Source organism: Haliaeetus albicilla, chromosome 27 (genome assembly GCF_947461875.1).
Source record: "Haliaeetus albicilla chromosome 27, bHalAlb1.1, whole genome shotgun sequence".
NCBI classification, from domain to species: Eukaryota; Metazoa; Chordata; class Aves; order Accipitriformes; family Accipitridae; genus Haliaeetus; species Haliaeetus albicilla.
The window spans coordinates 21,112,488-21,138,300 of record NC_091509.1 but is presented as its reverse complement, the minus strand read 5'-3'; the positions used below and the strand labels follow the sequence as shown (position 1 = coordinate 21,138,300).

Genomic DNA, 25,813 nt, shown 5'->3' with positions numbered 1-25,813 from the left:
TTGTGTATTTCTTGTACGTGAACTCTAAGCTGGTGCTTTTTTCTAGTACATTTGGTGTGTTTGCAGGGGAGATCTTAGCATCAGCCATAAAAATATTTGGCTGTCTTTTAAAATCTATGATTTGTTACTGACAGCAGAATGCCTCATCGAGATACTCTGTCGATCTCTCATCAAACCACTTTCTATGAGCCTATGGGAAAGGTTTTCCAAGATGTGTATTTTTGAGCACGGATGGAAATGGCATGGAAACTCACTTAAACGACAAACCATTTTCATCATGTTCATGAAATAAAGTATAATATGGTTCTTGCTTCTCTGAGAAACAATGGAAGCCTTTAAGGAGGGGGGAGAAGGCTGATAAGACTGATTCTGAGCATGATTTCTTCCTATTTGATAATTCTTCTGGCCTAATCTGTGCACTGCTTGTTCAGTACAGTTATCCATGGAGCACTGACATGTCCAACTAACTGTCTGTGTGCTCATATTTCTGTGTGAGATTCTTTTCTGAAAGGAAATGTGGAGGCACTGGTGGGGTTTGGGGCACACTTTGTGTAATGTCACTGCAGTCATGTAGTTGGAAACCCTGGTGCTGTTTAGAACCACCCAAATGAGAGCGAGGCACTGATCCACGGTTGTGAACATTTCTGGAAGCACAGCTCGAAGTCACTTTGCAGCTTCAACCAGCCAGGTGCATGTTGTATTCAAGCACCTCCAGAATTAGGCAGTATCTGAGCTGGGATTTTCAACCCCTCATATTTATTTCTAGGCAGATTCAGGAACTAGTTTTGATTCTGACCCTTGATGCTTTGCACATAGTGAGAGGGTATCTTCTAACTGTATGTATAGTCTTTTAGATTTAATGAAAATCTAGAGAACTCTTGTTATTAAAGACTTAGTTGCTCTGTTTGTGATAGCAGAAATGATCATTCCAAGATCCTGATAATTACTGAAGCCAGACATTTACTTCTAGCTACTCTAAATACTATTTTCAAGTTCACATCTTGAGCATGTATGCGATGCTTACTGCCTGATCCCCCCAGGTGTGATCAGAATCCTCCCACTGAGTCTTTTTCATATGTTTCTCTTTCTTTTTAGGATCCTCTAGATATTATTGAAATGTGACTACAGAGAAAAATGTGCTTTTCTAACAACTCGTTTGTGGACATTTTCCAGAAATCAAAGTCTGATTGATGCTACAACATGGCTTCATCTGGGAATGAGATAGAAGGATGGACTCACAGACAAGGTGGCAGAATTGGAGAGCTGGTAGATGCCGTGACCTCTCCTGAAAATGGTAATCGTCTTTCGCCAGTGAAGTCGATGGGCAGTGTAGACCATCTCTTGCACCTCCCTGGAAGAGTAGACTCTGCTTACAGCTCTTTCTCAGGGGGATCAAATGTTCCAGAGTATCCCACCCCATCGTGTTACGGTGAAAACTGCTGTTTGCCTCCAGAGCAGGTACCATACATGGACTCAGAATACGTAAGAGGTATTTATAATCTCACTGCAGTAAACTCTGACTTCAGATGCTTGCATCCGTACAAAGCACCAGACCTGAGCATCCATAATAACTGTCACAGCACCAGACTTGCTGAATGCTGTGGAAGCACTCCTACGCGAGGGACTTTAGATCAGGGACCACCGCCTCTGGCAGCACCTCCGCCTTCTCCTCCCACGCGACTCGATAGCTATAAAGTCACCAGACATCTTGAAAACTCAAGAGGGAGATGCAACTCTGGAAGTCACAATGAGTGTAGTGTGCATCCAGCTCCTTGCGTGCAGGACAATCAGCTAGCAGATAGGGACATATCACGGACCCAACACAGGGATGAAGTTACAGAGCAAGATAGAGTGGCTGCTAGGGGAAAGACTCTGGAAAACAAGGGCCTTTCTTCTGATTCTACAAATGAGGTATCTATGTCAAAAATTCAGGGGTTAAAGATGGATGAAAATGGAGAGTGGAACCCATCCCAACAACCTTTAAAGAGAAGGAATCCACACGTTTTCAGCAGACCTTCTTCATTCATTTTTCAAGAATATTTAAAGACTGACTCTGTGGCTGATGTCCCTAAAATACTTTCTGCTTATAATTCAGTTCATGCTTATAAAATTCCTGAAGAGATGAACTCCAAGTCCTGTCACTCAGTGCATACCAACCCTAACACTGTTAATGATACACAAGAAGACAAACAGTATCCCTGCAGTGTACGTAAGCCAACTTTCAGAGAAGCAGATCGGCAAAGCGGAGTGCCAGAACCCACCCAACGAAAAGGATCCCTGCCCTGTGCTCCGTGCCCGCTCCATGCTGAGTTGCATTCAGATGTGGATCAAGATGTGTTTGAGGACAGCTGTGACTTAAAATATATGGAGAATGCTCTTCTAATTAAAAATGCTCCCAGGAAGCTGAACAGTTGTACAGATGAAAATCAGTGCTATGACTCTGAAGGAAAAATTGGGAGTGATGTAAGGGAACCACTCCTGAATCAACAAGCCAAAATGCAGAGATCATCACCATCCTGCAGCTGTGATACTGTAGAAGCGGAACACCCTTGCTGTGAGGAGTCATCAGATCAGGCAAATAAGCAATGCTATGATAATACTAGCCAAACGTCTTTTTTCGGACCAAAGGAAGATTCCACATCTCAGTTTTTACATGAAGTCAAGAAAGAAAAACAGGCTAGTAACAGCAGTCCTGACCTTAGCATGAATCTAGAACAAAAGGAACCTCCTGTTCCTTACCAAATATATCAACCTAAATTTCAAAAACAGCTCTTAAGACAGCTACAGGATGATCTTGCTGGTGAACAAATAACCAGGCAGATGACTCCCATGCTTTACTACCTTTCTGGGGGGAAAACCACAAACATCCTGCACCACAGCAAACTCACCCAATGTCAGGAGGGCTCGAGGAGCTCACCAAAGGACTTATCAGCAAGCAGCTACTCTGCCCCAGCACGGTGTCTAGAGATAGAAAGGGAAAGCAATCAGCTTCAAAGGACCAGCCATCACCATCAGCGCAGTGCTGATGATCTCCTGTTTGAGACTGAAGATCTCAGTGTCAGGTGTCCTGCTTTATCCATGGATGAGAGTTTCAAGAATGATTATAGAGAGAAACTTAAAGTGGCTCAGAAAAAGGTTCTGAGAGAAACCTCCTTTAAAAGAAAAGACTTACAGATGAGTTTGCCTGTTAGACTGAGACAGAAACCCTCTAAAAGGCCATCAATTGAACACCTTAGGTCTTTCTCGTTATCCAGTGCAAGCGAGGATGCCAAACCTGTTCCTTGTTCCCCTCCTCAGCTAGAATCCTTGGAAAGTTTCAATAGAGATGAAGAAATTAAGAGGCCACAAACAGGTCGAATAGGGGGAAGGAGAAGGGTAACCAAAGAGCAAAAGAAACTGTGTTATTCTGAACCTGAGAAACTCGATCAGCTAGCAGATAAGGAAGTATCATGGAGTCAAGTCAGGGATGAAATCGCTGAGCAAGATACAGTAGCAGCTAGGAGAAAGACTCTAGAAAACAGAGGGAGGGCACTTTCCAGTTCAAGTATCTCCAGGACAGAGCTGAAACAAATCCAGCATACTGCACTTATTGAATACATGGAACGAAAGATTAACCAAAGACCAAGTAGTTCACAACACCTCCCACTGCATAAGCCGCCCCTGCAGAAGAGGCTGTCGCATCCCAAATGGCCTCCTGGTAAGATTTCCAATCCAAACGGGAGCAGGACGATGCAAAACAATGAGGTTTTCTGCCAAGCTTTCTCTAAAGAAAAATTGCCAGATGTTTCTTCTCCTTTGGCTTTTGTTCCTCCACTGAGCGTGACCAGCAGGTGCAATCCCAGCTCTGCTACTGCTGGTACAGCGACCTTGAAGCACGACCCGTCTCCCAGCGAAGTGGACGACAGAAGCTGCACCGGCAAGTGTGCGTCAGCTGAAAGTCTCCCACAGGCAGGTGATCCTGCATCTGGGAGAGCTCGTGAGAGATCAAAATCAACTCCTTCTTCCACACAGGTAAGAAAGATATTAAGATAGTAATTAGTGTTTGAGCCTGACTTATGACTATCTACCTGTTTTAGAGAACTGTGGGACTATTCACATGAAAAACTGCTGAACATCACGAATGAGGAATTAAGACTTTATTTTTTAGTGTGTAGTGGGGAGATGATAGAAGTGGGGGAAAAGCCACTTTTGCTTAATATATAGGAAATGCTGTGTAGCTGTTTGAAAGCAAAATGCATGCTCTGCTTTGCAGTGTACAGGAGAAATAATTTGGGGTGATTCTGGGAGAAGTGCTGCCAATTTTAAAGTGTTATGTATTTATGGTTAATGATGACAGTTCGTTATTCTCGAAAGTATTTTGTAAGAAAGTATTGCAGACAAACAAGGTGTTCTTTATTGTGAAAAGTTCTAAGAGAATTGCATAAGAATGGAAACTTCCTAACAGCTGACTGAAATGCATACTCGGTTTGGGCAGAGTCACTTGTTATCATTCAGCAAGTGCACAGGTAAAGGCAGGGAGGAAGAGGAGTGTCTGCTTCACGGGACATGCTGTGCAAGTGCCATAGGCTCTGCTTGAGGGCTGGACAACGCTGGGCACGTGAGGGTCCCTTCCAGAGCTACGGAAGGACGTGCGTGGGGTCTGGCACTCAGAGATCACATTTGCAGAGAACACGTGTGGTACGCAGGATGATGCTGTTTGCGTTTCAGCAGTCACTGTTGTTACCTACAGCAACTACATTAGATCCCTACCCCAGAAAAGGTTGTTACAGAGACATTTTTATAAGTGACCAACCTTTTTGGCTTCTGAATTTGAAGGACAGTAGCTGTCAATATTGTTGTTAAGGAGAATAAAGAAGATAAAAGGGTCAGAAAACAAATAATTTAATATAGTACTAAAATTGCCCAACTGAAGAGGCTGACAAACTTCCACAATTCTGCCTGGTTTTTGAATTTTTATGAGAGTCAATGAGAGTGGAGTATATACTTTGTTGCCAGCTGTTCTTTGGTTTTCTAGGGAAAAGGGATGCTACCTAGGAAGAGCATAATAGCAATTTCTTTAATAAAAGAAAATAGACACACTCAAAAATAAAAACCTTGGTGAACCTGCTGAGAGATCTACTGTTGGCTTCTGTTTCTGGGGATAACAAATGCAGTAGTAAAATTAAACAGCTGCCTAGTCTGAAAACGCCGGTTGTCCCATTGTGCTGTTTTCACTTCCAGGACACTTACAGATGTGCCAGTGGTGCAGCGGCACCGTCTCGGCGTTGGGAGAGCTGCCTCGGCACCCCCAGGTAAGGCTGCGAAGCTGGGTTCTAGGTAGAGCCTATGTCCAAGATGTGTGAACTCCAACAGCAGTCGTGGGTGTCTGCTTCTGTCCTTGTGTCTTGGGATCCTTCGTTGCCCATACGGGAACATTCATCCGCTATGCTATTTGTTTCATTTTGGGACATTCTTTAAAATAATTTCTCCTGTGTGGAGCAAAAGTGGAAAATGCAGAGTGTAGGTGAGCGTCTCTCCCTGCAGCAGCCCGGCTGCATCAGATCTCTGAGATCACAGCTCCCTCGTCTGAGCTCCGGCAAAAACGGCACCTGCAACAGCTCGGATATGCCCAGTCTTGAAAAATGTGTGTACTTACAGAGTGGTGTAGTAGGGGCTTTTGGTGTGGTTTTCTAAAGGAAAAAAATATTGTGCCCTTTACACACAGCTAACTAGAAAGTTTGTATGTTAACTCTCCATATTTGTTTTGCTTGTTTGAGGAGCACCAGGGGAGAAAAAGATCTGAACTTTGTCTCAAGAAGGCAGTGACACTGATACTTGTGCAGTAAGAGAATTTCCACTGTTTCAGTCATTCAAAAAGATCTTAATGGTTTCTGGAGGCTTGATTATCTTAGGAAAAAAAAATATTTTTAGTAAGATTTTGAAGTTTTTCTTAGATTTCCTAGTTTAGTTAAGAGGCTTAGCAGGTCAGCATGAATGTATCTGGAAGTCCTGGACAGAACAGTAACATCAGAAACATATTTGCACAGACCTCTATAATACGTACTAAGTAATGAAAAGAAAAGAAATCCAGAACTGGTTTCAGCAGTAATTAATTTAGATTATCATCTTTGGGAAGTAGGTGTAAGTACAGGTTTCAGTCTGTTACAGCTGTATCTCATGTTTTTTCTCTTTGTTTTCCTCCACAAGAAAGTGCTGCTGAGCTGTGAGAGAAAATCCAGGGTAGACTGGACATGTTTGCAATATTAATTACTCAAAAGTTCCAACCGGGACCAGCAGGCAGAGCAAGCTATGATCATTACCCACACCCATAGTGTCCATGGGTTAGGGAAAAAAGCTTGAGGACATCCTCATGTATATCTTGCATCCATTCAATTGCACAATGTAATTTTGAGGTAGTTTTCACTGGTATTATCCATTTTCCCTGATAACTGCTACAGATGGTTTGTTTAGCCTGCAAGCTGGTCCTACCCCCTTCCATTGCAATGAGGCCTGAGAATGAGTAAGAATAAGGCCTGCCACTGTTTGCAGTGATTTTCTTGGGTGTCTCTGTGTCTCTTCCTTTCATCTATCCCTCCATAAACATTCATCAGTCCATGTTCACAATATTGCATCATCGTCACGTTAATTTAGGTATCACGGTACAGCATCACATTGCAATGCCGTGGTGTTTTGCAGGGGGTGTTTTTAGCACCTTTTTGATGGAAAGGCTGTTCCAGCATTAAGGGCATCACTAAATCACCAGAACCAGGTGGTTCAAATCAAGGTCAAATGAGGTTTTTATTTTTAATTGCAATGAAAAGGTGCACATAATAGATAAGATAGCTCTAAGTGACATTGTTAGTCACTATCTAGTACAAACTATGATTAAATTTCCCTTTGCTAAGCTGACTTCACTTTTTGATGAAAAGCTAAAAAGGCTGTGTTAAAGCTGGCACATAGAGTGTCTGCAGACCTTGAAGAAGAGAAGCTATGGGAGAAGGTGGAACTTCAGAAATAGCAAGACTTTCATTGCTGAGCCACAGAACAGCTCAGTTTGGCCACATGAAAAGCTTTATGTCTTGCCAGTGCCTGCTTGAGCTGGGTAAACGCAGCTCAGCTGCAAACCATCCACGCTCTCCCCAGAGCCCCACGTCTGTGTCAGGAAACCTGCCCAGACAAGCAATGGCTGGAGATAGTGTGGGGCTCATGGGATTAAATACAATAGTCCAAGCATTTGAAAGCTTTCCTAGCACAACAAAGTCTGGTATTTTCTCTGTGTGCATCCCTTCACTGGGGGTACTGCAATCTCTGCTGTTAGGCATTAGGTCTCTTCATCGCTCTCCGCTGGTCCGGTCTCCTTCAGGAAAAGGAAATGGCTACCTTTGTATCTCCACATATGGCTTAGGAAAGACTCACACCATCCACAGGGACAGGGTTAATTAGTACCTTTAGGGGAGGGAAGGACCGGTTCTGTCCCAGCTGCATTGTTTTTATATGTGGCCTTAGAGAAAGAGCTAAACAAAGGTGGACAAAACTTGCAGTGAGCTCTCTATGCCTGTTCTGAGGGAGGACATTTTTGCTTTGTGCCTACAACTTTGAAGATCATCTGCCAGGTTAACATAGTTAAATGGAGGCTTATAAATCTTCCTTCAGTTTAATCCCTCTAGCTTTCCTCTCTACTGTCCCCTCATAATCCTGTTAGGTTATGAAAAATTTTCCTAGAGGAAAAAATAGGTTTGTTCATTCAGTCATGATTAATACAATAGTATTTATATATACACAGATGTACTGACTATTCTCACAAGCAGTTACATGGATGTATATAGGAACATCAGTGATTGCAGAAGATGGTCTATGCATACTCCAATCATCTTGTGTTCAACAGTGCCCTTATATTCTTGCAAATTCTAGTCCGAAGTGTGTTTTTAAATTACATGTGTTTACTCACTCTGTCATCATTAATATAATTATTTATGCCCTGCAGACATTAGCTTTTTCCATCAAAGTTTCTCCTGAAGTGTTGCATCAGAAAACTCAAAGCACTGAGTCAGACTTGCATTGGTCAACTCAAAAGTAGAAGTTTGATCTCAAAATGGTTAACTGAAAGGATTTAATAAAACTTTTACTGAAGTCTAATGGCCAGTTCAAAAGAGAACCCTCAGATGAATAGCGTTTCCTCTGTGTTGGTATTCAGTTTGCCTAAAGAGAAGGAAGCACTACGTGTCTTCTCTAAGAAGGACCGAGAAGTGGGGAAGGGAGTGGTGCGCAGGAGACAGTGATGGCGTAAACCTCTTCTCACCCTTGGGTTGAAACATTCTCACTATAGAAATAAGAAGGTGTAAGGAACAGGACAGTAAAGATTTGCCCTTTTGCAATACAGTCGCTGTGTTACAATAGGGCTGGTGGCGGGAAAGGCAAAGTGCAAATCGTCCTTCTCTGTTACTGCCAGGTGGTTCCCAGATGTGGCCCGAGGAAGGTCTCGGCCAGCCCTGGTCCCCGCGTGTGTCTCGTCCCGTTGGCAGCGTGCTCACCAAGGCTGGTGGGATGGCTGCGTGCTTGTCAAACATTTGTCAAACAGCATCAGTGTGACATTTTAGGGTGTTTTTACCACAGTTTTATTTCGGAAAACGTGTATGTTGGTCATAATTAGAAAATGAGAAATTTAATGGGGATTCAAACAATGTAGACTGGTGCAGCTAGACATTTTACACACTCCCTCTTTTTCCCAAGCAAAATTAATAGATATTATGGAATTTGAATTTAAAAAACTTTAATAAAAACAGGAAGCTGGAAAGATAATGACAACTGCTATAGCTGCTTAAACAGTCTGCAGAAGTATCTGTTGCAGAGGAAGTGTCTCAAATAAAAGGAAGTGTCTTCTTTCTTATAGTTTCTGTGATCCTGAGAAAGATGGATGCGAGAATCATGAATATAAAGACAATGACGTAATTGGACGTGCATGTTGTCAGGATACTAAGGAGCTGACTCCTGAAACCTCTATTCCTATCCCAAGAAGTGGAAGCAAGGAAGATGCTCACATGGAGCAAGAATGCAGGACTAAATCTCTGAATGGCAATGCTTTAATAAAGTGTCCAGAGCAGCAGCCTGCAGCTCCTCAGGAGCAAGTAATGTACTGCCAGACAGCGTTAGCTCAGCCTCGCCAAGGAGACAAAAATACAGCTAAAGGTTTAGTTGCAAAGGAAACATCTGTGCACAATAGCCAACATGATATTCTCCCTGAGAGAGAGACAAATCTGCCCAAAAGGAGACTGCCGTCTCCTGAAGACCAGCGATACAAAGAACTCGCTATGGAGATCATTGCCAAAGACAATTCTCTGGTTGATATTCTCATGCCTCATCCTGTTAGAAAAACTGCTTTAGACCTGATGGAGGGTCTGTTTCCTGTTAACATTTCCATGCTGGATAAATCACACAGAAAAAAGGGAGACGTACAGCATGTGCAGGAGAATGAGTAAGTAGACAAAACCGATTATCTAGTATTTTAAGCTATTTTAGTGTATGAATACCATGTATATACTAGCAGTAAGGTGACTTGAGCATATTGTTTTATTTTTTTTTCATTAGCAAAATATTTTAGCTTTCTGATTTACATATTAAGAAATATATGAGGCTATGGGTATATGACAGAAGAAATGCGGTTCAGTGATACCTTATTAAAAGGGACTGTGACAAACCTAGGCTGCAAATCTTTTACTCTCTATCTTTTAAAAAATTAGAAAAAATACTGCTGTGAGAGTGATTCTGAAGTCAAGATGGATAAAACCATGAACACAATGTTTGAGAACAAAACTCTTAAGCGTTTGCCACAGGTTTTTATTTTCTGTTCCAATAGCAGGAAAAGTAGTAGAGATGCAACAGAAGAATGTCCTGAATCTGAACACGATGCCAAGCAAAGGAGCGAAGGTCCTACCTCTAAGGGAAACCAAGTCCTGAACAGGAGCAGAGACAGCACAAATGACCTAGATGACATCACATCTAAGAAAGTATGTGGATGGCCGTCAGAGGAACCGCTCTTTCTTCGCCATGACAAAAAAGTTATTATTAATGTCACATATATTACTGTGGATATTTTTATTCATGACTTTTATCCCAATAATAATGTTTTACAGTTAACTTTGAATCCAGTAGGTGCCAGTAGGTGAAGTTCTGGCAAATTGGCATATTGATCATAAATGGTGGCATTTAAATCCTGCCTGGTTTGATTCAGATCTGTCCTCCCACATACTTCTCTTCAGCAGGTGATCGGGGATGGGTTGTACCTGGAACAAGCACACAGGGTTGGTTATACGTTTCCTTGCAAGGCCAGCTCCTGTGCAGTAGCTGACTCACAATTTAACACTCAAATCTGGTCTCAAAATCGGTAAAATTCATTACAACTGGCAGCCTAAATAAGAAATATCTTTTACTCTGAGAGAACTGGCAGCAGTTTCTGCATACTACAGTACCCTATTAATTTCCATATGCACAGGGAGTAGAGGTAGCTTGGACATAGCTGGACTGTGATAGAAATATGGCTTGGAAAGGCAATATGTAGCTTTGAAGAATTACATGGTTTTTTTCCCCCTGTAGAAACCTGGCCATGCTCCATCTCAGTTAATGACAATCTGCCTTCCTGAAAGTCCTACTGCTGTGCATGTGGTGATATTCTTCATTACCCACTGTCTAACTGCTGCTCCTGTTCACGGTGGCATTGGCTGATTTCCAAAAAAGCTGATAGGGTTCTTCTCGCACTCTGGTCTCGGTGCCTTTTTCCATATCAACATTTCTGTATCAAACAGCCTCCTCTGCTTGCTTCACTACCTAGGCACTTTGACTTGCTTGACTCACCCATGGAACTGACTTTTTCTGTGCATATTATAAATGAAATTCCAGTCGGTTCTTGTAAAGCTTGGTAAAGCTGTGACTTCATGCTCGTATCTTAGAGCATAACCATCTGTAATCATGTTGTAATCTTTATTGCAGTTCACTTCTGACTGATTGGAAGCTCTCTGAGCTAGGGATTATATCACCAGTTAAGGTGATTACCAGTAATTTGCTTTTCAGAGTTTGAGAATTAAGTACAGCTTAGGAAATACTTCCTTTTTTCTTTTTCTTTCCCAGAGCTTAAAATTATTTTAAAAGTAAAAAATTTGGCAAAGATGATGTGAGGAAAATCCATTCTCTAGAGATGATATGGATTCTCTTTAGCAATAACAGCTTTCTATGATTTTTATTTTTTTCCCTTTGCAGCTGGAACTCATCTCCAGCCTCCAGTCAAAGCTGCAGACCCTGTGTGAGGAAAGGGAGCTCATCCTCTCTGAAGCCAGGGAGTGTGCCAAGCGAGGCGAGGAGCTGGAGGCAATGGTGCGGGATGTCTGCAAGCCCAATGAGTTTGAGCGCTACATGATGTTCATCGGCGACCTCGAGAAGGTTGTGAGCCTCTTGCTCTGCTTGTCCAGCCGCCTCGCCCGAGTCCAAAATGCCATGAGGAAGATCGATGACAATACAGATGCTGAGGAGAAGGTGAGTGACACGTGAGCAGGGTATTTAATTTGTTTTGTTCACTTCTTTCCAGATGGGGCTGTGCTCACCTCATTTGTCTGACAGCTCTAAACAAAAGTTGTAAATTATTCATGAATCCCAAACAGCCGTTGCCCAGGCAGCGTTTAGTGTCATGCTACGGGCTGTGTCTCCACGGCTGAAGCAGAGTGGGCCTCTGGTGTGGAGCACAGGTTCCATGCTGGAGAACAGAAGTGCAGAGTGAGCTCTGCAGCTTGGTGCTGGGGTGGCAGCAGCAGCAAAGCCCTGAGAGGGTCCAAGCCAGAGCGGTGGCCTTTGAACCTCGGGCTGCTCCCTTAGCTCCAAACCTGTGCTTCAGAGGGGTTTTTGTTGGTTTTGGGTTTTTTTTCCACCGGTAATTTCAATGCAGTAATTACCACCTTTGAAATCGTATTTCACTTAATGGGCTTGTCTTAACTATAGCGAGCAGGAAGAAGATGTGGTTGTAACTTGAGATAAAATTCCCTGTAGTTTCACTCAGCTAGCCAGTTTTTCTGGAAAATTAGGAATTGTCTCATGTCATCAGGAGATCTTTTCAAGTCTGAAAAATCTCTTTTTTGCTAGAGGAGACAAGCCAAATTTATTCCAGGAATGATGCTTTCCTGCTGTCCTTATTGCTTTTAGACATGTTTTTATCAATACAATACCTGCTGTTATCTCTCATTTGGAAATTGGAAAAGCAGAGAGTTAGAAAAACTGGGATTTCCTGGAGCTGTGCTGCTGCCTACCTGTAGCTTGAGAGGTTTATTGTAGTTCACGTGCAGAAGGGCACAAAAAGAGTCCTGACATGCAGTGTGATATGGAGAATCAGGATCTACCTGCTCCAAAATGTCAGTCATGTTAACATGAATAATTTTGAGCAGTATTCCACACTGACTTTGGCTTTGTGGTTGGCAGGGGCGGGGGGGGGCTGCTGTTTCTTTAGTGTTATGTTTATACTCTTCATAGTAAATGCATTACAATAATTTATTCAACAATTTGAATAATGTGCTCAGTAAAAACTTCGTTATGTGTCAGCATTTTTACAACCATCTCCCAGTCACTGCAATTGTCCTAATGTTAGCAAAACCAGCAGTCTTGATCTTTGACTCTGTTTTTAGGGTGTCGATGGTAACCATTGCTCTGTGTTATATTTATGGACACGGTCCTGAAACTGGGCATTTTCCAGCAGTGCTATCCCTGTGAAAATCATTACAGCTGAAAGAGAATTAGCTAAAACGTGAAAGGTATTAAAATCCTGTAGAACAGGCAAGGCTTGATTCTCATGGGTTTGTTAAAAAGAAACCTTTGATGAACAGTTACTGTCTGCATCAAAAGATGTATCATAAGATACATCAAAAGATGTATCATCTGCATCATAAAGTTACTTTATCGCATGTACCTTTTAATAGAAGTCACACTTTCTTTCTACTATGACATTGGAGCTCTGGCCACACGCAACTTGTGAAATACAAAGCTATGTGCCTTAAAGAACTTCCAACTGAATGAAGATGGATACAGGATACTTTAAAATTACCAAAATGTTAAGTATATTGATTTTTTTCCTGAGGGCAGCATGGAAGAAGTGAGCCTTGATGGGGTTTACTGGGTGTCTTTTACCTTAGAAGCCACAAGAATGAGTAATTCAATTGAGAAAAAACTTGTGTGGAACACAAAGCCCACAAGAGGAAGTAATTAAACTAAATTGGCAGTGGCTTCCAAATGAAGACCTACAGTCTGCCAGGAATGGTGAGTTTTCATAGTGTGCTGCTTTGTTTTTTCATTCTATTAGCAATCGCTGAACGAACGGCACAAGCTCTTGTCTAGACAGCGGGAAGATGCAAAAGACCTGAAAGAGAATCTAGATCGTAGGGAAAGAGTGGTCTCTGGTATCCTTGCCAAATACCTGACTGATCAGCAGCTCCAGGACTACCAACGCTTTGTTCAAGTCAAGACCTCCTTGCTGATTGAACAGAAGGACCTCGAAGAGCAGATTAAATATTTCAAAGAACAATTAGAAAATCTTGAGAAAAGCATCCCCCTTTAATACCCACCAACAGACCTTTTTACACATTGTAATTTGTGACGTTTCCCTGGAAATCCACAGGCGCTCACTGCGCTGGGCTCGGTTTGGTGAATTCTTGCAATCCTGTTAGTGCCACAGTATTGACAAGTGCTTAGATGCTCTGGGCACACACTGGACGTGCCTTCCCCTTTGGACGGGCCAACTGACAGCATCTTACAGTATGTAGCAGACTGCATTTTGGAAATGACTGATAGGATATGTTGCTCCTATTAACTTGGCGTGTACTTCCCCTTCCTCTTGTCTGTCCATCTGTTTCCAGATTGACATAATCTCAATAAAAGAATGATACAAATATTTTCCTCTTGTGGGTGGGTTGAGTGTTGGAAATGAAAAATTATGTAGGTGTTCAAATTTTAATTGGAGATTGCACAAAGCTATAGGAAATGTTATGGACCATTTCAGTGAAACTCCTCGTTTCTACTGTTTATATGTATGACACAGTAAAAATACACTGCAATGGAAGAAAATAATTATTTCCTTTCTTGGCAGTTGCCATCCATGAGTCTCTCCTGGCTCTGCGTAATCCCGGTAGGCTGTTCAGTAGTAGGTCTTAGGAGGTCGGAAAAAAGGGTGGTCCTCACTGACACAAAATTGCCAATCAGTGATGAAGGCAGCTTAAATGAACACTTTGGGGAATGATAAACTCTGAACTTATTCCTGCATAGTCATTTGCAAAGTCCTCGCTGTGCTTTTGAAGTGTTTTATTTTTCAAGCAGCACCTTCAGGGGTTTGTTTTTAGGTACTTTAGAATTGTCGGCCTGCACAAGAAGTGCTGAACATGGGGGAGAGCTCCGCTTTGTGAGGTAGGTGGGATGAGTGGAGGAAATTATTTAGGTTCAGTGAAGCTTTATATAAATCCCTCAGCAAAAATTTTATAAACTAATGTTGTGTGTTGAGTCAAACCAGTGATGTTGCTGTATTTAAAATTGGAGTGTGTTTTGTTTGGTTGGTTTTAAGTATTCAGTGAGAGGAATATTCCGTCTGAGCTACATACTTAGACCATGAATAAAGGAGCTACTAATCGAACTCAGGTTTCTTCCACAGGCAAAATAGATGTTCATTGTTACACGATGTTAGACTTTACCAAGAAATGTTGTACTAGTGGTGTGTATCCTGACTACAGTAAGTATCATCACCACTGAGAGCAGCTGTCCTGTTCCTGAGGCATCTTCTCCTTTGGGATTGCGTGAGCTTTCAATAAACATACAACCAGCCAGGATGGGGAATTGACGTAGGTTTAAATTGATGGTTTGGGTTCATTTTACCTCAGATTGCATTCTTTGTCTGAGTTTACCCACCAGGCAACACGAATGAACCGATCAAGAAACGACAGTGTACGAACAGGAGACCACTGTATGCATTCTGCATGAGCGACATTTGTTAAGGATAACTTGCCAGCACTCCTGCCTGCTGAAAGAGGGCACCAGGGAGGGTACAGTGTGCTGCACTTGCCCACGAGCAAACTGTGAGGTGGCCTGGGAGTTACATGACAGTGCAATAAAGCACAAATAGCTTGCCAGACTCCAAGGTTGTCAGCTGCTCTGTATTTGTCTTCAGAACAAACAAGTGTGTCATCAGGTGCTGTTCAGACTCCAACAGATAAGCGTTGTTCTGTTCTGAGTTTGCATATTTATACAGAAGTACTCATATCTGTAGCCCTGCTCACATTTCAAGAGAAACAACATAGTACCCTGAGTAAGGCTGCGAAGACTTGGCGTCAGAAGTCCATTTTGTGATGTGTACCAAGTATCAGTAAATATGTTTGCAATAAAGTGTCCAAGTGGATGGTATATAGCAAAGAGCAGTTTTGTGAATATTAACATTTTGTTCTAGTGATTTGAACAAAATAGATTGTGCTTAATGCTGAAAGCCCTGCTTCACCAGGCACAAGTAACTCCAGGAGTGCAGTGACCAAGCTGCCATGTGTGCTGTGGTTATCGCCTTAATGCGTGGGGGAAAATGGCCAGACACCGTAGATCCTGTGAGTAGATCTGCTCAGTTGTTCTCAAAAGGCCATAAATACAGGGTTTTAATATGTTAATCTGAAGGCTGCCTTTAAATGGTCTTTAAAATAACAGAAGTGATGCTAACAGAATCAATGGAGAATTTAAAAAATATGAGCTATGTTAAATCAGCTGTTTTCATTATTTGAGAAGCCTGACTTGAAGGTGCACTCTATTATTATTATTCCTAGTTGAGGAAGATCTACCCGGTTGGAAATAAATGTTTGATAATTGAAGCTAATGCTTGCCTTTAAGGGAAAGAATGGGTCTGTGCTGTTTAGTTTCTTACCTTTTTCATCTTTTGTGTCATGGAGAAAAAGATTGCTGCTCCTGCCTCACTGGCACTCACAGGTATGCTTCAAAGAGCAACGATTAGAAATAACTTTTAGTCTATTTTCCAAAAAGTCACATATCTGTGCTCCTTCTTACTTCGTTAGAACTCTGAATTTCAGACAAAGTGAAAAAGAGATACAGCGATGACATTGAAACCTCTTTGCTGGCAAGCAGCAACCCCCTTTCCAAAGCACCCGCAGATTTGGATCGTCAGGTGGGTCTCAATTTTGATACTTATCATTTGTCATTGATTTATTACCAGTGGCCAAGCCTAAGGTAATGGTGGTAGTTCACACTGGACCTGAGCCATGTGCAGCATTCCTGGCACACCAACATACTAAGATGTGGGCTTTTAAAATCAGTCTGCTGTGTAAATGCAAATAATGATTTAATCTGATCTCAGATGAATGGCGAGGAGCAGCCCTGGGTACCTCTGAGACTGGTGAAAGACTTTGGTTGCTCAGAATCGCAGCCATTACCTGCAGGAGGAAGAGACACTGTTTTTAGTGATGGGCTTGCATCTCATTTTAGCAGTGTGGAGTGGCACCGAGGTGATGTGTGCTGGCCAAGAACTCCTTCTAAAGAGGCCAGGGCTCTTTACTTCTTAGCTGCTGGGAGAGAGGACTGCATCAGGGAGGTGGTGTCCACATCCTCCGGGTGATCTTCTTGTCTTCACATCAGTTTACATTATTAGCTTAAAAAAATCTTTCTCTGAACTGGAGCTTGCGAGCTGAGCTTGTTTGTGGGGCTTGCAGGACTCTGTCCCACTGAGCAAGACCTTGAATCATCCCATAGCTCAGCCAGTTTTACATGCGTTGAGCGTCCCTCTCCACTCCGGTCAGCTGTAGTCTTTAGAAGTACAGGCTGAAGTCAAGAAATGGTTTAAGCACCTGCTTTTGAATCCTATTTGGGGAAAAAACTGGGTTTGCCTTTTTCTGAAGTTTTAGTATTTAAAGCACTAATTACATCCCCATAACAACAACCATTGCTTATGTAGCGGCTTTTTCCCAACTTCAAGTCATGCCATTTAGCTGATACTCCCTTAACTTTGGGGAATAACATGAGAAACTTCCTATAAACAGGCAGATTTCCTACAGCCTTCCCAGGCTCTCCCTTCTCCAGCCGTGGTGCCTCCTTCCACAGGTTCCTGCAGCAACAGTGAGAAAAAAACCCCAAGTACCTGCATGTGTCTGCCATCGCTGCAGCGCAGAGGCAGCCGACCCCGGCCTCAGCCGGCACCGCTGCTGTTGAGTTCACGCAGTTCCCCGTTTCTTCTGCCTTCCTTTCCTTCCTCTTGGAGCGCAGAAGCCAAGAATGCCAGAAATGCAGAGCACCTTCTTTTTACAAGACTGTGATCCCACACTGCTCCAGACAGTTTTTCTGACCCTGTACAGGTAGAAGACAAATTTAATACCTGAGCTGTAAATAGCAGTAACCGGTGGTCGTCTTAGCGAAGCAGATCTTGCAAACATAAGGATTATGGAAATGAAACCCTGTGCAGTGCTTGTGCGTTATTACTATAAGCACCACTAGCCTTCTGTTTGTGACTTCTCCAGCCGTGATACTGAGTTGTCTCTGCCCAGCACGCATTAGACCAGGGAAGCCTTAATGCTCTGCGCTTCTTCCCAACTGCTGCCCAAAGCCCTGGAAAGCTGTTGGCTTCCAGGGGCTTCAGGGCCTTGGTAATTCCCCAGTGCCGAGACCTGCTGAGACGCTGCTTATGCAAACAAAGTCAGGTGTGTGTGTCTGTGTTGGGGGAATGCAAGGAATGAAGGAACTCTCTGCTACCTGACCCTCTGGGGAGAGCAGGCAGGAATTCCCCGCTGCTGCCCAGCCGCAGGCAGCAGAACGCTTGGGAGTCTCCTGTTGCAGCCTGCAAGCTTAATACTTTCTTAACATCCCAGGTAGAAGGTAATGTGACCCCACCACGAGGAGAGAACTGCTATCAGAGACCTGCGGTGAGCTGTCTGTATGAATTAATTACAGCTACATCCAGGAGAATGCAAAGTAATAGTGCTGAGGAGAAGGAAGAAGGTGAAATGCAAGAGCCTGGATCTCCCGTGTGGGGTTCTGGCTGTGGGGAGGCTGGTGGGATTCCAGGAATGATCTCTGTAACTCATTTGGCCATCCACGCACAAGCAGTGTGAGGGAAGAAACTGCAGTAGCTTGTGTTCTGCTAAGCAAAAGCAGGTGGGCCTGATTTCAGGGTAAAAAGATACCTTTTATTGCCTAGAGCCAGAGAGATGAGCCAGCATTACAGGTGTGGGGTAGAGCAAGTGGTCAGTGGGAGCAGACAGTGCATCACACCCATCTGACAGTGTCTTGGCAGCAATTGCAGGGATTTTAGACATAGCGGCTCATTTAGAATGTGATTTGACACCCACTGCAATGTGTGGGAGTCACTGCTGGATCAGGAGCTGCTGTTTCAGCCTCTTGCGCTGAAGGATCTTAATTTTTATTTTTTTTTTTAACCCTGGCCTTGTTTTCTCCACTGGGGCATTATGCTGTGGGACTTCTGCATGTGGAGCTAATTAAGGAGCGGAGGGGTGCAGGGGTTAATGTAAATGTACTCTGCAAAAGATCTGTTTGGTGCTTGTGAGAGCTGTATTTAATAAGTAGAAGGATGTTCTCTCTGCTTTGGGAATTCATGGCAACCATCTGAACAAAATTTTAAAAATAAACTCAGAGCAGTATTGCAAAGCTAATCTTCTACGCCTGAAGGGAGCCCACGTATACATTAAAGAATAATCAGGCTGTAGGAATCATGCAACCTCTGGGTTTCACAAAATGCACTCAGGAAGCAGTACATGAATGTCACTGCTAAACGAAGAGAGGCATTGAAGGTTATCAGAGAGACTCTAAAATGTCACATGAGCCTTCAAGCTGAGTCAGCTCATAGATAAATCCATGGAGAGAAAATAGGGCCTGAACTGATAGTCTTGATTTAGAGAGTAAGAGATGCTCCTAAAAATGTGCATAAACAGCCAGAGGTCTTTCTAATGGCTTTCAGCCGATGATATAAAGAACAAGAACATCCCAAACTACCTCAAGAAGGAACCGCTTGTGAAACAATCCCTCCCGAGATCCCTGCCCCGGATGGGGGCTCCTAATGGGATGGCTGGTGGCTCCAGCACCCTTTTCTGGGGTCCAGCTGCTCCCTCCTGTGCACGAGGTCAGTGTCACCCAATGTCACAGCGGGAAGCAGGAGCTGGCGGTAGGAGAAAGTGGTCTGAGCAATTCTCACTGATGGGCAAAAGTCTGTAACAGAGTGCAGAGGTGGACAGACAGACGGCTGCATGGAGAGGAGCGAGCTGATCCGGCCCTGAGCTGACCCAAGCTCGGAGCAGAGTCGTCGTGCTTTGCTGCAAAGGGGGTAACTACTGCGGGAGAGTGGTGGAAGGAAATACAACACAAAAAACACGGTGAGAAAGTCTGTTGGTACCACTGCAGTGTGGTGGTGTGACCGTATCGGTGAATCTTACTGGTGTGGCTGTACTGAGACCATCTGCTTCACGTGGGATATAAATCGGCCAGCAGTGCTGCCTTTCACAGAGAGAACGACAGCACACCACGCTGTGCACGGGTGACATGTTACCACCACCGCGCTCCATCTGAGCCCCATGGGAGCCTAAGTGTCTCAGTGTTTCTATGCCATGGAGTGTTTTCCATGTGTTCCCCTCCACATCTGCACACTCTTTAAAAATGCTATTTATGGAGCAAAAGCTCATGGACTGTGGTCTCTGCAAGAGCATTTCTGGCAGTCAGGGATGCAGAAGCCCCCCCTCCCTGGTGTACCCCAGCGTTGGGATGCTTTCAGCAGTGGGTGAGGACAACCATGGTGCCTGGAGGCATGCTGGGGAGTGAGGGCCTGGCACCACAATACCATGACCTTGCATCCAGGGCTTGTGCATTTGGGTGTTGTGTTTTATTCAGTGAAAATGAAGGTTATTTGGTTTGTGTCAGCAGTGAGCCCACAGTGCTTGCTCCGCTTCTCAGCTGGGGTCTCTTACCTTGTCTGGAGAGTCTCCAGGTGATGGGGATGGAGGTGGAGGAAGGAAACAGGGCAGGATGAAAGGAATTCCTCTTGGGAAATGGTGGTTTGGCTTTGGCTGGAAACTTGTGCTCTCAGATGAAGAAAAAGAATAATGCTCTACCTGGGGCAAACACAGAGCAGAAGTCCTACCTAGGAAGAGAAAGCTGAACAGTGCCAGCATCATTGTTGTTGTGCACATCCATAGTTTTTTCTTCACAGAAGGGGAAGAAGACATACTAAAGCTGTGCTAATATTAATAGTATGGATCTGTTTTGCCTGGGCTCAGAGGCAGATTATTGTTTTAATTTAAGATCAGAGCTTTTTTTCATCACAGTAATAATTAAAAAAAAAAAGCCCTGAATGTACTGAGCTGAAAGGATTCAGATTTGCAGCACTGTGTGACTGCCGAGCAAACCCTGCATGGACCAAGGCAGTGCAGCTTTGCCTGTGGACAGTGGCTGTAGCAAGGCTGGAGCTTTCCCAGCTCGGCTGTGGTGGTACTGGTCCGTGCAGCACCTTGACTTGCCGGCCCTGCTGAGGATTGCGACACAAACGAGCATGATTTCAGCACACAGTGCAACATCATGGGCAGCGTTTGAGTGTGGTGTTATCGCCACCAAAGACCCTTTAAATCTGTGCTTTGTTTCAAGCCTGGTAAAGCACAAACACGCACTCTTGGCTGTCTCGAGTTGGCTAGCAGAAGGAAGGATACTGCGGCGGCCAATTCAAACAGGACGAAGAGACTATGTAAAATGATGGGTGTGTGGCAAGATGTGAGGTGGGGACTGTGGAGGTAAGCGGTTGGGTGTAGCTCTGGCTGTGCGTCCTATGTGTTTTCAGAGAAGTTGCCAAGGCTCAGGCTAGCTTAGGGGGTGTTACTGGCAGAGCTGCTGCAGTGAATCCTGTCCCAGCCCCTGTGCTGGGTAGATATACTCAGATTGGCCAGAAAAATCTTTTTTGCTGGTATGCTTTATTTCACTTGAGGAATCGTGTGAGTTCTACACAGAGAAAGTCTTTCCCTTGTACGATCTGCGTTTCTACCAGAAGCGTTTGTTGATACAAATCTACCCAAAAATGCTTTGCGGTGCAATTGGCTTTTTTCTTTTTTTAATGCCCCTTTCAGGGGCAGTGAGTAGGACCAGACTGCTGCTGATGGGGGCTGCACCATGCGCTTCTACAGCAGGTCTGTTTTAGAAACCCTTGCAGGTGTAACGGTGTTCATCAGTGGAATGAGTTTGGTGAGAACAGTTTATCTATCTCTAAATGCCTTTTCTGAACTAGTCTAGGTTATTTGGCAAGGACACTCTTTTACTGCAGGCAGCTGCACCACCATTAGAAAGTGTCTCCTGATGGGACTTTTCTGGCAGTTCACTCCAAAAGGGCTAGCGGGTGACCAGCCACCATCGTTCAATGGCCAGCAGTTGGTGATGGTTCGTTTTAGGGTTGCACACGCCATATATGGGCTAGATGTGCTTAATGATTTGCTTTGTCTGATAAATTAGTGAAATAAACCTTGGAACTAGAATAGAAAATGAATGTTCCTCATTACGATGCAGAGCTTTTGATCTGTGTTGTCCTGCTCTGTCCCTGTTCTCCTCCTCCAACAAACAAACACCATGCTGTTTGTGCCCGTGCTATGTGCCGGCCAAGTCCCTATTAACAACCTCTTAATTTGGGGGGTCCCACATTAGTACAAATCACTGGAAAGAGCAAAAACTGCCATGTTGCCATTTTACTTAGATTAATATGCAAATCAGGAGGCAAATGCATCCAAGGAATGTAGGTCATAGTGGAAACGTGCAGAGCGGGAGGAGAAGGGACGAGCAATGGGGAGTCACGGGACTGTCGAAAGGCCTCCTCTACCTTCAGCTGGTGGTTGCAACTCCCATTGGGTCTGTTGGAGTTATTCAGTGACTCTTCCACTGGACCTTGGGTTTGTGATGAAGTCGAAATCTCGTAAAGACTCCATTGCGGTGCAGGAGCGGCGTTTCCCAGGGCTTTCGTAGAACAGGTGTTTTTTCTGTGCAGCACTCACAAGGGGATGGAGACGGCCAAAAAATTTATTTGAGCCTGACCGCAACCGCACTGCCTCATGCTGCTCAAACAGCCGCATGCAGGAGGACAAAGTCTGTCCCTTTGTATAGAATCACGGCTTGAAGCTTGTTTGCTAACCTCTTCAGTGCAAGTTTCTGAGCTGATACTCCTCGGAACAAAATGTGCCGAGGAGTGGATGAAACAACTTATCTTTAGAAAGGCGGACTGAGCCAGGGTCAGACAAACATTAGCTTTGCTGATCTCTGATGCTGCTAAACTAAAATCTGAGCTCGTTTTATTTGTGTAGGTGCTCCACTGAATGCACGCATTCACAAGTTGTGGATGACGCTGCTCGTGCTGCCTACAGGTCTAAAAAAAATTATCTTGATTTCACTTTGGAATATCGATACTAACTGTGTGCTTTAAAGAAGTGGCCAGGGTGATTATCTCCATTTTACAGCAGGAGAACTGAGACGTGGCAAGTAGGCAGGCTAGTAACCAAGGCAAAATACAACCCCAAGCTCCTGAATCCCGGTCCTGTGCCTCACCTGCACCTTCCATCTCCAGCCTTCCGCAGCTGCCAGCCTTCCCCCACCACGTAAGCCATCTCCACAGGGCAGAAGCAGAGCCCAGGGGGCTAGGGTTTTTTGGTTTTATCCTTTCCTGCAATCAGCTTTGATGGTGGGGAAGGCAGCTCCCGGCTCTGGGCTGGGCCAGAGGTTCAAAAGGCTGCTTGCCCAGCCCGTGGAGCACGCTGCGGCACAGCCTCTGCCCCGGGCCAGCGCACTGACGGGAGCCACAGTCCTCCTCTTGGCTCTGTCGCTTGTGAAGGCATCCTGGCTAAACTTGACAGCTCTCACTCATCCAGGTGAAAATCCTACTGTGTTCAGCTGGATTTGGGCTCGACATTGTGGTATTAAGGAGCATCTATCAAGCCAAGGGATTCATAAAACAGTCCCAGCCTTAGTCTCTGCCAGGAAAACACTGCCGTGATTGTCCTACAGTGTCCCTTCCACAGTGTAAATGGCAACATGCGAAAGCAAAACCCAGAAAGGCTGATAGACTGGTTTTACTTCAAACTAAAGGCAATATATATTTTTCTAAGATTACAGCAGTGCATTCTCAATACCTCTCAGTATTTGTTTGTTTGCACCTGAAGTCATATGGCACTGGGTATACTAATCACAGCCTAGCTAAATACTATCTTTTCCTTAATCTGCTCAACAAGGAGGAGGAATGAGCTGAGTCACTGCACAAACTTGTTGGCAGAGCCTGACCCACCCCACACACAGCACCCGACCTTGTGAGCTCCCCACCTTTGTGTCGCAACCTTCCTGCCAAGCCTCGGAGCACCTCCCCGGGGAACGCTGTAAGGAGGAGGGCTCTGTTGTTGTTGCTGGGCATTTTTCTATCACGCTAGCTCATCATTGTGATGCCTCTGAGGAATGAGTAGTGCTGAGTTTCCTTGATGATACGTGCTGCAATGAAGTCTTATCTCAGCTGTGACTTCTTGCTTTTCCTTTGACGCAACAATACAGGAGCAATGAAACCTTCTCCCTACTTTCCTAATGGTGAAGTCGTAACCACGCTTTACAGGTTGGTCAGGTTGTTTTTTTTAACCAGAAAACACTCTATCCTTGAACCTTGCCTCCGACTCAAGTAGGCTTTACTCAGAATTAGCACTAAAAATTCAGCTATGTTATTTGAACAGGTATCAAACATATAGCCATAACTAATGAACAAACTTCCCTATCAGGCTGAGTCAAACCGGAGAGCATTTCCAATTCACACAGAATCAGAACACTTTTACCAGGCAGCGTTAGTCCTGCCAGTGCCTCAGATGCAACACGAATGCACACGCATGCTTCTGTAGTTTCAGTAAATACAGAAAAAAAGTGTTTAATGTCAGTAAATTTGGAAAGACTTCTTAAAACAGAGCGACAGACTTTTTTTTCCTGGAACTCTGCGAGCTGACACAGCGTAGCACAAGTCAAGGCTTCAACTGACCACGCTGGTCAATGGTCACACCAACAGCTATGGCTATGGAGCAAATAGGATTTTATTTTTTTTTTAAACCCTACTCCAGATATAGAAGTCATGAGGTGCTTGATCATTAACGTTTGCTTAACAACTTAATTAGTTCAATACGGAAACAGACCGGCGCAGAATAATCCAGTCTCTTCCGAGAGCAGGTGGATCAGACCCCTCTGCAATCGCTGATTACCCTTACAACAAATGTCACCAACTCCGGGGAGAAGGTAAAAGCGGGCAGTGCCTCCACCTTCAGCACAGTCCTGTACAGCATTCTTTGCCAAGCATTTGGGAGAAGCCAATTACAGCCAATTAGAAGTACTAAGCTTGATTCAAGGCTGAAAAAAACATTCCTGAAGTCACTGACTTGGAAAGAAAGGCAAAGCATGCAAACAAGTGTTTCAGTGCAGAAACCAAAACACCTGACGGGGCTGAAAAGCAGAGCAAGCATAGTATTGCTATCACCTTTGTCACCTCTGAATTACACAGGTTTTTTTAGTTACATTTTTAGAGAAAATGAGACAGTTTAGCAGACTGGCCCCAGCAGTCAGACAGTTTCTGTTCTTAGCTCTGCCTTTTCACATTAACTTTAACCCAATAGTAATTAAAAAAATAATAATCTCACTGCAAATCTATTACTTAACCTGCAGTTAGCATGCTTTTTGGAGCTATGTGTAGTTCTATATATAGAACAATTATGTTTATGATATAAAAGAAGAGTTAGTTTTAAGTCAATGATTCATGCTGTGGAGATAAACATTGCTTTAAGAGATCATGCAGACATTCTATCATGAAACACCTAACATAACCTAAAGCCCAATTTTTAGAAATATTTATTGTAAATAGGTCAAAATCAAAGGCCAAGTTCTAAATAAAAAGAATCAGACATACGAGCCTAGCTTTGTTTCCAGTTGGCTACTCAGAAAACTCTGCAGGATCCTATTCCCGGTTCTTTAGTTCAGTTTTTCACTATCAAATATCAACAAGGTTTTTATTCAGATTAAGTGACTGAACTATAGACAAGTTCAAATGTTCACAGTATCATCAAGACATGTGGTTAGTCCCACCTAGGAAGTCTTTCAGGAAGAGAAAGAAAGTCAGAAAGTCTTTCAGGAAGAGAAAAAAAAATTTAAAATGCTAACCTAGCTTTCACACTGAGGTAGACAGGTCATGGTGACTTGAGTGCTGAGGGTGGGGTTTTTATTTTTAAAGTTGTTAATCTAATAAAATGCATTAGGCAAAAATTGAGATTGTTATGTTAGTATTTCTGATAGTGAGAAACTTTGTTTTGAAAAAGTTAAATACAATTTTTTTTTAAATAGAAATACTCCTCTTCTGTTACCAAAATAATCAGAAACATCATAGAAAACTATGCATCTTTCCTCTAATAATTTAAGCCTGCTATGTAACAAGCCATGTTAAAGTAGCCAGCTACCAGCTCGCTGTTCACAGTGTAGAATATGCAATTCTTTACCTTACTTGTGCTCTCCAGCCAAGGAACGCCGGTCAAGAAGGCTGTACCTTAAGCATTTTAACCTGTCTACGCACACAGAGGTTGTTTTAGTTTTTCAACCGTTAAGTATAAAGTTTGCAGTCTCCACCGATACATCAGCACTATGGTACATACAGCGTTTATAACACTCCCTGGGCAGCTCCCTTTCCACAGGCGTCTGTGGGCTGGGTCTCAGCCAGTGGCTTTTGGAGCCAGACCCTATCGCTGATTTAGTTAAATATCCAAAAAGAGAGACACGGAGAGAAGAAATCCAAGCTGCTTCT

At 43.7% G+C, this 25,813-nt stretch overlaps 1 protein-coding gene across 4 annotated transcripts in view; it reads left to right on the top strand.

The window, feature by feature from the left end:
• Nucleotides 1–13,899, top strand: part of SHROOM1 (shroom family member 1) — a 39,866-nt gene extending 25,967 nt beyond the window's left edge. For 2 of the 4 annotated variants that reach the window (XM_069772823.1, XM_069772824.1), the window contains exons 2-7: nt 1,096–4,011; nt 5,221–5,291; nt 8,870–9,451; nt 9,833–9,983; nt 11,230–11,502; nt 13,310–13,899. In XM_069772823.1, the coding sequence (XP_069628924.1) occupies nt 1,201–4,011; nt 5,221–5,291; nt 8,870–9,451; nt 9,833–9,983; nt 11,230–11,502; nt 13,310–13,564 (4,143 nt within the window). In that variant the 5' untranslated portion in view covers nt 1,096–1,200 and the 3' untranslated portion in view covers nt 13,565–13,899. The remainder of the gene's footprint in view (nt 1–1,095; nt 4,012–5,220; nt 5,292–8,869; nt 9,452–9,832; nt 9,984–11,229; nt 11,503–13,309) is intronic. The other 2 variants (XM_069772826.1, XM_069772825.1) reach the window with 2 other exon arrangements.
• Nucleotides 13,900–25,813: the final 11,914 nt, after the last annotated feature.